The sequence below is a fragment of the Microcaecilia unicolor genome, chromosome 7 (genome assembly GCF_901765095.1).
Source record: "Microcaecilia unicolor chromosome 7, aMicUni1.1, whole genome shotgun sequence".
In the NCBI taxonomy this organism is placed as follows: domain Eukaryota; kingdom Metazoa; phylum Chordata; class Amphibia; order Gymnophiona; family Siphonopidae; genus Microcaecilia; species Microcaecilia unicolor.
This window is the reverse complement of record NC_044037.1, coordinates 250,885,543-250,899,123: the sequence shown is the minus strand read 5'-3', so window position 1 is coordinate 250,899,123 and position 13,581 is coordinate 250,885,543. Positions and strand designations below refer to the sequence as shown.

Here is a 13,581-nt window from a genome sequence, read left to right as displayed (position 1 = left end):
CAGTTAAGCCGATATTCAGCGCTAGCCAGTTAATTGCTTAGTGGTTTAGGTGTTACTTTAAGGTGTGTTTCTACAGTTTTGAGAATTGTAAAATGCCCTTGAAATAGGCATTTAATATGCCGAAATACATTGGGCTTTTTTAACATTTGAAAGAACTTGATTTCTTCGACTCACTCCACAGTGGAAGGTTGTTTTGTTTTAATAAAGTTATTTTAATTATTGGTCACGTGCTAGCATGTTGCTGATGTGAGTTCTAGTCTTGCTACTGTGCAGCACGTTTTGCCTCTTCTTTTGCTGACCTGATAAAATATTGCCATTCTGGGACAGACCGAAGGTCTATCAAGCCCAGTATCCTATTTCCAACAGTGGCCAATCCAGGTCGTAAGTACCTGGTAAGGTCCCAAAAGAGTAAAACAGGTTTTAATGCTACTTATCCCACTTAATGCTACTTATCCCACAGGTTGCTGTGGGGATGGGGGGGGGGAATGCCAGGGAAGGCAGGCAGAATGCAAATTATGGGCCGGGTAATGTCCATAGACTGAGCTGGCCCTGTTCAGGAGAGTAACAACTTATATTGCATCAGTTACCGAAATAGGTGAGGACATAACAGTAGGAATCGATGGAGTCCTTGCTTCCAGAAAATTCTTTAGGTGACTCGGGTCCATAAGCACAGTTCTTAGACTCAGTCTTTACAACACACTTGCATGGATATTGAAGGAAAAATATTAGCTGAGATAAGTTTTATGCATCTGTTCTGACTTCAAGTGCAGTTTTTCCTTAGGTGAGTCGCACTTGTTTTCTATCCATCTTCTGTTACACTAATTTCTGTCTATATATTCCACTTTTGCTTACACCTTTTATTGTCTGTTAAGATGTTTTATTTGTATTGTGTTGACATTGTAATAAGCATACTATGCCATAATGTGTACTGCTGTAATTGTATATTGCCTAGTTTGGTTTATTTTTGCAGTACACCGCCTTGGGTGAATTTCTTCAAAAAGATAGTAAATCCTAATAAATACTACAAGTTAAAAGGACATAGAGGGGCATAATTGAACAAAAACGTCTATCTCAATGGGCGTTTATCTCCGAGAACGGGTCCGTGAAGGGGCGGACCGAACCGTATTTTCGAAAAAAATAGACATCTATGTTGTATTCGACAATTTGTGAGCTGGGCGTTTTTGTTTTTCAGTGATAATGGAAAATGAAAGCGCCCAGCTCAAAAATGAATAAATCCAAGGCATTTGTTCGTGGGAGGGGCCAGGATTCGTAGTGCACATGCCAGGACACCAACCGGGCACCCTAGGGGGCACTTTTACAAAAAAAAAAAAAAGGTAAAAGAGCTCCCAGGTGCATAGCACCCTTCCCTTGGGTGTTGAGCCCCCCAAATCCCCCTCAAAACCCACCGCCCACAAGTCTACACCATTACTATAGCCCTAAGGGGTGAAGGGGGGCACCTACATGTGGGTACAGTAGGTTTGGGGGGCGGTGTGGAGGGCTCCCATTTACCAGCACAAGTGTAACAGGTGGGGGGGGGATGGGCCTGGGTCTACCTGCCTGACGTCCACTGCACCCCCTAATAACTGCTCCAGTGACCTGCATACTGCTGCCAGGGAGGTGGGTATGACATTTGAGGGTGAACATAAAAGTTGTGAAACGGCATATTTTTGTGGTGGGAAGGGGTTTGTGACCACTGGGGGAGTCAGGGGGGGTCATCCCCGACTCTCTCCAGTGGTCATCTGGTCATTTAGGGCACTTTTTGGGGCCCTATTCATGGAAAAACAGGGTCCAGGAAAAGTGCCCTAAATTCTCGCTAAAAACGCATATTTTTTTTCCATTATCGGCGAAAGGCGCCTATCTCTGATCGGCCGATAACCACGCCCCAGTTCCGCCTTTGACACGCCCCCATCAACTTTGTCCGCATCCGCGACGGAGTGCAGTTGAAAACGTCCAAATTCGGCTTTCGATTATACCGCTTTATTCGTTTTTGTGAGATAAACGTCTATCTCCCGATTTGGGTCGCAATATAGGCGTTTTTCTTTTTCAATTATAAGCTGGATAGTGTTCTATCCCATGGCTACTTAATTTCCTCAGGAGTCTCTCATGAGGTACTTAATATATCTGGATTTTCAGAAAGAATTTGACCATCAACTGACTTACCTTTCCCTACATGTTTATTGACACCTTCAAAAAAATATGTAACTGATTGATTGGTAAAGCAAGACTTCCCTTGGCTAAATCGTGGTTGACTTTGTTCCATTAAATCATGATTATAACACCAGGCCAAATGAAACCCTTTCTAAAAATTGGTGTTATGTTAGCCATTTCAGGTACCATAGACAGTTTTAATGATAGTTTACAAATGACTAATAGTAGGTCTGCAATTTCATTTTTGAGTTTTTTCAACACTCAGGGGTGTACACCATCTGGTCCAGAGGATTTGGTGTTCTTTAATTAGTTAGGGGTCCTTTTTTTCTGAGCTGTGGGAAAAAGGGCCCTACAGTAGTGGTGGGAGCCATCTTCCCTGCTAGCCAGTACCCTTTTTACCAGGTAAATGCCCCCCCCCCCCCATATAAAATGGCCACATACTAAGATAACTCTTACCGTGTGGCCATGCGGCAGAAAGCACTTACCACCACCCATTGTGGTGACAGTAAGGGCACCTGCGGTAACTGCAGCGCACATCGATGCCCAATTTACCACCGGGTTAGCATCGCACTATAAAAATGTTTTTTCCCCGGCGCACTGGAACTACTGCTGGCGGCCGCGTTGGGCCAGTGGTTGTTCCGGGATAGTGTGTGGTTTGCCCACATTGAGCTTACCGCTGCTTTGTAAAAGACCCTCCAAGTTTTTCAGTTTGCTCTATTACCTCTTCAAGTTCAGTGATATTTGTTTCAGTTCCTTCAAATTGCCACCATTAAATACCATGCCTTTATTTGTATCTGTCTTGCATCTTCCTCACTAAAGTCTAAAGCAAAAAATTGGTTCTCTTTGCTATGGCCGCATCCTTCCTGAGTGCTACTTATACCCCTTAATCATCAAATGGTAATTCCCACCTTAAGTAATTCCCTTATCCCTTATTTGTCCTGTTTGCCTTGATTAGGATGTATCTCTGTCAAGCAGGGCCTGTGTCTTTTATATGTTCAGTGTACAGCGCTGTGTACATCTAGGAGCACTATAGAAATAAGTAGTAGTAGTAGTAGTAAATGGTCTAGACTTCTTACCAGAAAAAGTTTATATTTAAAGTTTTTTTTCTTCTGTGGCAAGCTTCTTTTCCAATTCCAGCGTTTTGCTTCTAACTTGCTGATGCATGTTTGGCAGTGGCGTAGGAAGGGGGGTGGGCGGTGGGGCGGTCCGCCCCGGGTGCACACCGCTGGGGGGGTGTTGGCTCCGCTGGTTCCCTGCTCCCTCTGCCCCGGAACAGGTTACTTCCTGTTCTGGGGCAGAGAGAGCAAGGAACCAGCGGAGCCGACGCAGCTCCCAGCGACGTGCACTCGGGGGCAGATTGGCCCTCTCGCCCACCCCTCGCTTCCTAATTCATGTAAGAATGCGCTCCGGGGGTGTGTGTGTGCGCTCCAGAGGGTGTGCGCCGAGGGGGGGGAGCTGCGCAGCAGCGACCTGCCCCAGGTGTCAGTCGCCCTCGCTATGGCACTGATGTTTGGTAATGGTGAGGATGTAAAAAGGTTGCCTAAGTTAGGACAGAGATAGGCACCTGAAAATCCTGACTGCATCCTTGGAACAGAAAGGCTACAACCCCAAAATAATCTCCAAGAATATTGCCTCCTCCCTCAAAACACCCAGGGAAAATCTGCTACAATACAAAGAAAAGAAAGCCACAGACAGAACCCCCCTTATAGTGACATACAACCCAGAGCTGGAAAAACTGAGGAAAATCATAAGAGATCTGCAGCCACTACTCCAGGAGGATGAATTACGGAGAGAGAGATTCCCATCCCCACCAGTGCTGGCATTCCGACAGCCACCCAATTTAAAACACAAGCTAGTGAGAAGCAAGCTCTCAACAGAGACCCATAAAGAAGAGAATGGCACACATCCTTGCAATGTATCCAGCTGCAAACTATGCCAAAACACTTCACAAGACCCCACGGTCATTCACAAAGGAAAAATATTCAACGTAAAGGAATCTCTTCACATGCTCATCTTCCAATGTAGTATGTGTCAACCAGTGTAAAAAATGTGACGAAGGATGCTATATTAGAGAAACAAGCCAGATGCTGAAGAAGAGATTTAATTTACATAGACATCTTATGAAAAATGCCAGTGCCAACCAGGATATTACCTCTGTGGGACAGCACTTCACAAGACCAGAACACTGTATTAATGATTTTATGGTGAGAATACTTAAGGGAAACTTTAAAACAATACAGGAATGCAAGACCTTTGAAGTCAATATGATTAGATATTTTGACACCCACCAGACAGGACTTAACAAAGATCTGGGTTTTCTAGCCCATTATAAACCATGAAATTTCACTGCTTTGTCACCCTCTGATAACCATGCATATCTCCCTGTCCCCCCATCCTCTCAGCCCTCTCCGTTTCTCACCTAGCCCACCCCTCCCTCATCCTTTCAGACTGTCACTGAAATACTTTGATGTTTCACTTATATGTGGTTACAGTCAAAGCGAGTTACATATTATACACAGGTACTTATTTTGTACTTGGGAGCAATGGAAGTTTATGTGACTTGCTCAGAGTTACAAGGAACTGCAGTGGGACTTGAACCCAGATTCTCAGGCTGCTGCACTAACCACTAGGCTATGAATGTGGATACAAAACTACCTCATCAGACTTGGCCTTTTTTATATCCTATAGCATAATAAATGACGACAGAGAGAGACCAAAATGGCCCATCCAGTCTTCCTATCCTTTTTTAGTATATGTGCGTGCAAAATTCACAATTCTCACACTTGCCCATGACTTTAACCTGACTTCTCAAACCCCCTCTATTGCAAGCATGCTCAAAATCCATCACCATTGGCTTCTCAGTGCTTTCTTGGTGCTCTGATGCAGTCATTCCACTACTGTTTAGGATTATAACTGCCACTTACTACAGGTTACCGCAATGTCCTCTTGCCATTGTAGGTCCCCTGTGTCTACCTTGTGTTCTTTTGAATTCTTCCACTGTGTCTCCACCAAATCCTTTGGAAATAATATTCCAGGAATCTACAACACCTTCTATTAATGAATAAATAAATTTTTTGACATTCTGAGACCTAACTGTCAGAGCTTCATGCCATGACTCCCAGTTCTGCTATTTCTCTTCCATTGATAAAGGTTTGCCTTGTGGACACCACTAATACATTTCAGGTATTTAAACATCTGTATCTTATCCCTTTCTGTCTATCCTCTCCTCTCATCTAAGAGATATAGGGGGGGAATTTAGCAGCAAGAGGAGGGAAATATTTTCTTTTAATCTTAGCCACTTGGCCACTACCTTTAAAAAAAAAAGTATAAAATCTGTATTTGTGAAGCTCTGCCTGTCCAGTTTGTTTATTTGTTTGTTTAGATTTTTGATTGATCACCAACTCATGACAAAGCCAAATCTTAGCAATTCACAATTTTTTGTTTTAACGCATAAAACTTAAAACCAGACAAAGAAAAGGAACGCCAAGCAATAAATGCCAAGAAAGGCAGCAATGAGTAAAAGATCTAGCACTGATACACACAGAAACAAATCTAGTACCACTGAAACTAGCTCTGAGACTGACCATCGTCATCACACAGAGACCATGCTAATTACAAATTAAAGGCCAAGGTAAACAGGTGAGTTTTCAAATTAATTTTAAATTGTTTCAAGGAGGGCTCCGACTGTAAGGTCAGAGGCAAATTGTTCCAAAGATTTGGGACAAGAAAATAAAAGGCCAAAGTGCGGGTAATTTCCCAACATGCCTGTGCTGGGGAAGGAAGCACCAAACTATGATCATTAAGGGATTGTAGACATCTTGCAGGAACATAAGGAATGGTACAGTGTGATAGATTATCAGGAGTACCCTCTGGTAATGCCCTGAAGGCTAATACCAAAACCTTAACTTGTACACAAAATTGTACCTGCAACCAATGTAAAAGTAGAAAAAGAGGAGTCACTGAATCTCGACGTTTGGCTCTGCGGAGAAAGCGTGAAGCGTTCTGCAGAGATCTCTTAAGACTAGAAGATGGAAGACCGGCATGTAAAACATTGCACTGTTAAATAAGCATGATAAGAGTACGCAAGGCTGCCTTATCTAAGAAATCATGAACTGACCATAACCTACATAGATGATAAAGGCCTGAATGAAGTACAAATGAAGTATGTTGAGTAAATGATAAATGTGAATCAATGATGACCCCCAGATAACGAAATGAGGCCACCGGAGCAATGGATACTCCTGAGAGAACTAATAATGGAGGAGCAGTATGGTAGTTTAACATCTCATCTTAAATGCTGATAAAACTGTATGTTGGCTGTCAAAGGGTTATAGTTTTTTAACAGTGTTCATATGAACCTCTGGCTTCACCTTTTTAGTACTGCCTATGAAAACCTCTTGGAGGAATTAAGTTGAGTTCAGTCACTGCTCAGGAAGCACAGCTTAGTAACTGAAATATTGTGCTGAATGTCATTTATTCCAAGCAGGCTTAGTTATTGTTAACTGACACATGCATAATTCATCTCCAGTGCTAGGATTTGCTGCAATGCACTGTGTCAGGCAGTAGTACCTACTGCTCTTGGCAGTCTAAAAACAGGACTGGTCCAGACAGCATTGTCGGCCTATCAAATGTTGCACTCTGTTTTCTCAAACTTCTGTGTAACCAAAGTCCTAATTTCTTTGAGAAAACAAACTCCTACTTTCTGATGGTAGCTGCCTGTGACATGCAAAATTAGGCTCCTTAGCATTCTGTGATTGTTTTGTCTTTTCTTTAAGTTGTTAGGTTGATTGAGTACAGTACTAATTTTTCTCTAATAATTAGTCTTCATTTCTTTATGTAATGAGAGACTTTTTAAGAAACTCTGTTGAAACCTTGGTTGTCTTTTTTTTCCTTTCATAGTGTCAGCTCACTGTTCTGCACCAATGGGTTGTTATCTCCACCTACCAGCAGATGGAGGTAGAAAAAACGGAGTTTTGCAGTGACCTCACTGGTGTAAGACTGGTGATGCTCCCTGGAAGATCCAGTATTTTTCTCTGCCTTCTAGCAGGTGGTAGGTCTTTCTGTTGATGCTCGGTCCCTGGCATATCTTCCTGCTCTGGTGGCCAAGGCTGCACAACATGGTCGAGCCTAATGGCTGCTCCCAGATTCACAGTCACAGACCATACCTGAGCTCGGAGTCTGTCTTCACAAACCTCAGTCGCACCTCTTAGTGCCTCTGGGTGAGTCTTTGGCTTGGTGGTGAGGTACCTCGCCTGAGGGATGTGGGTCCACATCCCCTTATCAGTCTTGCTCATTCAGCCTGATTGGGTGTGCCCCCTATGGGCTCCCTCTGCAGCTCTCAGTGCCTAAATTCTCCCCCCCCCCCCCCCATATTGTCCAGGGCAGCAGCATTCCCTGTTTTAGGGAATAAGGCTTTTTGCTGCTGCTTCTGCATCAAAACCCCCCCAAAACAAACCCAGAGCCCAGTGCAGGGGAATCTGTTATTGCAATTAAGGGATTTCCCAGCTTAAAGTACCTCTGGCGAGCCCAGACTGAGGCAGGTCTGAACAGTATGTGGTCAGGGATGCCGGTAGGGAAACGCTGCACTATGTGCAAGAGCTAACAGCTCACTACTACTGCTAGTTCTGTCTGCCCACATTGTGACGGGCCGTTTTTGATTTTGGAAACGGCCCAGAGGGAAGTTGGGGGGGCTCAGCATCTTTCCTCCCTTCCCACCAAGACACCAGGACCTGTGGTCCTGTTTTTTGAGGCATGGTGGCCATTTTTTTCTCCATCGCTGATTTCTTCTCCTGCTGCTTCTTGGCATCGGGGCTCAGGGGGATGGGGTGGGTCTTCCTCCCTTCAGGTCTATTTGGGGGGGGGGGGGGGTCCCGATGGGGCCTCTGGAGCCAAAAGTCTCCTTGGACACCAAGTAAGCCTCAAGTGCTTCCCAGAGTTTGATGCAGTTGGTTGACAGCAGTTGCAGTAAGATTGGGGGTTCTTCTTTGGGACCCCTTGGGTTTCTGGCTTGGGTTCCAAGTGAAGGTGGACCAAGGGGAGGGTGCCTGCCATGCCAGTTCCCTCAGAGAAGATGGGAGAGGACTCAGAGTCTCCACTTTTCATCTTGGGCGCCAGCGGAAGAGCACTCCCATGTGATCCATCTCTTCTGTCTTGTCTTATTGGCAAGGTTACTAGGACCCTCTCTATGTTTACGTATCTGGCTTCCACTGCTGGAGGGTCTTTCTGGGCCATCTAAGCATTTGCCCATTCACAAGGCTCTTATCCCCATGATGTTGTTGGAGTGGAAAAATCCGGATGGTCCCCTCTGGGGAGCCTGAGCTCTGGATCTCCTTCATATTTTCGCTCTGGAGGAGGTTGAAAAGTATTGGATCTTCTCTAACGTGTACGCTGTGGTCACAGCGGTCACTATTCCATTTCAGGGGGTTTTGGCCCTTAAGAAGCTCCATGACAAAAAGGTGGAGCAGCAGCTCCGCCTTACCTTTTCGGTAGGGACATCTAGCATTCAAGTCACCATCTGTAGTGGTTATGTGGCCAGAGCCATGCTATGCTGGTTGCAGCAGTCCTGGAGTCCTCAGAGGTGGCGTGCCTGGTTTTTGGGACAGCCTTTTTAACAGATGTTCTTCATGATCTAGTCTGCTTGGCTTTCTGCTCAGTTGCTGCTTCGGTGGTCAGGTGCCAGTGGTTGTAGCTTTTGCCACTGGGTGGCAGATGCTGCTTCCAAGAAGCTGTTGAGTCAGCTGCCCTATAGAGAGGGTGATTGCTTTTTAGAGAGGATCTGGAGAAGCTTGTGAAGGACATGGGAGAGGCACGGCCTCTCAGACGCCTGGAGCTGAGGCAGAAGGGGGTTCAGCACCCCATTGTTGCCTGGGTGTGATCCAAGATGGGCTGTTTTTGATCTGTGCATCACTCTTGGCTCAGGGTGACCAAAGCAGGTCCTTCAAGCAGGGCTCCTTTCATGGCCCCAAATGAGCCAGTTCTCTGGGTTTCTCTGGTGGAACAGCAGCCAACTATCATGCCCATTAAGGGTGCGCAGGGTCCCTCGGTGATCCTGGTGAAGGGGCAGGTTGTCTCTTTTCCAGGACAAGTGGGCCCATGTTACCTTGGATCAGTGTATCCTAGAGGTGATCAAAAAGGGGTACTCTTTGGAGTTTGCCTGTCCAGTTCCCAACGCCTTCATGGTCAATGTAAAGACTGATTTTCTCAGCCACTTTCTCCTGGAACCAGGAGAATGTGAGCAGGCCCAGTAGGCCTTGCAGCTCATTCTGTACCATTGGGGCTTCCCCCCTCCCCTCCAGTTTGACTTGATAGCATCTAGGGTCAGTGCAAAGGTGGGACGCTTTTTCAGTCAATGGAGGGGCCCCAACCTCTCAGAGGATAGATATCCTGATGCAGCCTTGACCGGTGTTGGAGTCTCTCTTTCCTCTGTGGTCTCTGGTAGGCTGCTTGTGGCGCAGGATTGCACGTCATCATCTGATCTTGCTGGTTGTGCTGGATTGGCTTCACAGACCTTGTGCCTGCTAGTGGAGGACCCTCTGTCTGTGCCCAGAGGTCAGGGTCTTTTCAGACAGGGACCAGTAGAAATGGAAGATATGGATCCCTTTTTATTACAGTATGGCCATTGAGAAGGTTTTCTCCCATGGTCATTTCTACACTGTTCCGCTCCAGGAAGTCCTTCGTGGCTTATATCAGGGTCTGGTGTGTTTGTGAGCCCTGATATGGGGAACTGTCCTTATCTCCTTGGAGGGCCTGGACTCTCAAGGAGCTCAACACCAGCACAGCCTGGATCAGGGGCTGGCATTGAGCTCCCTGAGGGTCCAGGCGGCTGTGCTGATCAGTTTTGGGGGGAAGTGAAGGACTTCTTTCTGGCTCTGCATAGAGAGGTGGCCTAGTTCCTAAAGGGGGTGGCACATTTGCGTCCCCTGCTTTGTTTTCCTTCCCTTTGTGGGATCTTAATTTGGTCCTGCGGGCGCTGTCTGAGGCTTCTTTTGTGCTCAGCTTCTATTAAAAACCAAAATCTTAAGACAGTTTTTCTGGTGGCCATTACTTCTGCCCTATGTGTCAGGACCCATATCTCTCCTTGGAGGATTCAGTCTCTTGCATCTGGTCCCATCCTTTCTGCCAGAGGTGATGTCATTCCATTTGAATCAGGAGGTCTGATTGCCCTCCTTGTGGCAGGGGGGTTTAACTCCTGCAGACTATAGGCTTCACAGGCTGGATGTCTGAAGGACATCGCTTCAATAGCTTCAGGAGACAAATGGGTTTTGTCTCTCAGACCACCTCTTTGTGCTTGTTCATGGCCTTCAGATGGGTCAGTTGGTCTCTAAGGCCTCCATTTCTAGGTGGATCAAGGCAGCTATTGAGTCTGCTTACATCTTCAGGAATTATCCAGTGCCTCAGGGGCTGAAGGCTCATTCTACAAAGGCGCATAGCCAGGCAGTCTCCCTTGAGGAGATTTATAGGGTGACGACTTGGTTGTTGCTCCATTCCTTTGCTAAGCACTACAGGTTGGATGTCTTGGCCAGAGCCTGTTTGGTTTGGTTGAGCTGTCATTCAGGAGGCCTTGTCTTTCCTAACCCAGTCGATCTGCTTCACTACATCCATTTTGGTTCAAAATGGTAAACTGATTCTAAGAAAGGAGAAATTATCCCTTACATTATGGGTTTTCTTTTCTTTAGTCAGTGAAACTACTCGGCAATCCCACTCTTGGAAGACCTTGGCCTGGGGTTCTAGGTGTTGCTCTGTTTACCTTCTGGTTATTTGCAAAAAAAAAAAAAAAAGAAAATTTGACTAATTCTGATTGTGATTAGCAGCCATATGGAGTTCCCTTGATATGGCTATTCCCTGGTACATCAGGATAGTGAGTGCCACTCTGTGGTGATTTGCTTGCTTGCTTATCATTGCAGCTGCACTGGTTGATGTGGCTGGGTGTGTTTTGAAAGGGATCTTCTGCTGCTTGGGCAGTTGCATACTGGATATTTCCATGGAGCAGTTCAAGGAGAAGGGAGTAGGACAGGTAGGTTCTATCTAAACCAAGGAAGACGTGTCGATTTCAAAAATATTTATTGGACAACATTCAAAATGACTTGACACAGCTGCCGTGTTTCGGTGCCTAAAGCGCCTGCATCAGGAGTCTACAAAATAATAAAACACATATAATATACAAATATAATAAAAGAAATAAAATTATATAAATATATGAATAGGTGATTTCAGGGAGCACCACCAGTCTTATAGGTCACTGGTAAAACTCAGTTTTCTCTACCTCCATCTGCCGGTAGGAGGTCATAACGACCCATTTGTGCAGAATGGTTTTGCAGACTAAAGAAAAGAAAATTCAGGTAAGGCATAATTTCTCCTTAGTCTGTGCTGGTCTAACTGCTCAGATGTTGCTTTTGCTAGTCCAGGTACTGTGGGCTTTGGAAACTGCTATCCTGATGTTTTCATCTCCAGACCAGTTGCAAGTTAGGAAATGTTCAGGTTTTCTTTCTTTGGGTAGAGCATGTGATTATGAAATACTGTGATCTATGTGTTTTGTCTAACAATCTGTGCTGGCATTTATACAATGTCTGGCTGTGCTCGTTCCTAAAATATAAGCACACATTTGACCTATCACGCTAGTATTCTATAAAGAAAAGTAGACGCCTATGTTTCTTTATAGAATAGGCTTCACCCAAAAATAGGTTCCCCTTTATAGAATTACTCTCCACTTGTCTATATGGCAAATAGTAAATGTCATCTCAAGGGATGTAGCTAATTGCATTTTGTGTATCTTCCGTGCTTAATGGATGGCAGTCCTCTCTGAAATACTGGGAATGCTTCCATCATATACCACAGAGGTTTTGCAGTTGATGTTAATTTCGTCTGTTCCTGTGTGGTAACAGCAAAACCTTGCCACACTTTTGTAAGTAGGGTCCTAAAATAATTTAGTGTGCATTGCATTAGCTTTTTTGGAAACGTACACTGAAATGAAACAAAAAGGAAAATATTGAAATACATTTTTTGTCTGCACGTCTCTAATGCTGGGTGGACTGAGAGAGAGAATATGGCAGGGCAGATGAGGTAGACAGTAAATTGGTAAATGCAGTAGAAGTTTGCAATAAAAGAAGTGGACTGTGGAACGGTAAATGTATTAGACAAAAACAAGTTTGCAATAAAAATAGATGTATATTTTTTTGAATATACACTTGTTCTAAAATGGAAAGTGAATTGGATTAGAGGCAAAATATTTTGTTTGCAATTTTTTTTATCAAAAAATTTACATAATTGATTTAATGCCTATAGAAGTTGACCAAAGCTTAGGGTTTCATTTTGTGTTGGTTTTTCATTGTACCTCTCTTTAGAAATGCATGTATTTGTGCAATTTGGAGGCCCTGCATCTAGTAGTAGGTTTCTTTTATTTTTGTTCTTTATTTATGATTTTTGTTCTTTGAGGCCTTACATTTTCTAGAGATTTCTTTTCATTCTTTTTAGGTTCTTAATTATGTAAAATTTCCAGAAGTAGCAGACATTCCTTATAAATTGTGGTAAAAACCTCAGTGGAAAATATTTGCTCCTATCCATATGTTTTGAGCCTCAATTTGGCGTTGAGGTCCTAACCATATTTTTGTACATCATGCCAAGAATGAGATCAAGACAAATTGAACAAAAGATCTTCTGTCTTGTGCAATGGTTCATTAAGATTTTATATTGTGGCTCTAAATCAGATGCTAGCTGCTATGATTTATGATCCTTAAACTAAACCTTGCTATAATGGATAGTTCTTTACAGTGGAATTACTCTGTTTTTTTACAGGAAAGATTCCAAGTGAAGAATCCACCACATACTTATATCCAGAAACTAAAGGGTTACCTTGATCCTGCAGTAACTAGGAAGGTAAGAAGATCTTCAATTTTTTTGAGAGGTGTTTATATACATATGTCTATATAGAGATTTAGGTATATCTATCTATGAATATCTATATCTATAAAATTGAAGTAGCATTCTTGGTTGGGGATATCATTCTTCCATCTAAGCTTGTAAGAATTTGGTGATAGAATGTCCAGTTTTTGATAGAAGACATATGGGATTGAAAAAACCGAGAAGAAGCAAACATTGGTGTTCACTACGTGAAGCACACTGACTCATTTCCTCTAGTACTAATGTCCTGTTTTAAATTTTTTAAAACTTTTTGGGTGTTTTTCTTGCTCGTCATCCTTTCTGTCTTGGTCTAATCCTGACCTGCTGCTTGTTTGTGACTGAAGCTTTGTGTTTCACACCTAAACAATGAATTTGACATCTTTCATCTCAGTGGTTTCAAAATTTACCCAAAGGGCAGCAGCAACAACAAATTTTGTAGATGTTTGTAAGTAATGCAGTTTAATAGTATATGACCAGTGTAAGGCCTATGTCAGCTCTGAGTGCAATATTTGTTTCGTTTAACTGCCAAAATAAAAT

At 43.9% G+C, this 13,581-nt stretch overlaps 1 protein-coding gene across 1 annotated transcript in view; it reads left to right on the top strand.

Moving 5' to 3' along the window:
* Positions 1–13,581, top strand: part of FMNL2 (formin like 2) — a 385,766-nt gene that overhangs the window by 214,399 nt on the left and 157,786 nt on the right. The window contains 1 exon segment of the mRNA XM_030208897.1: positions 12,940–13,020. Within this exon segment, the coding sequence (XP_030064757.1) occupies positions 12,940–13,020 (81 nt within the window).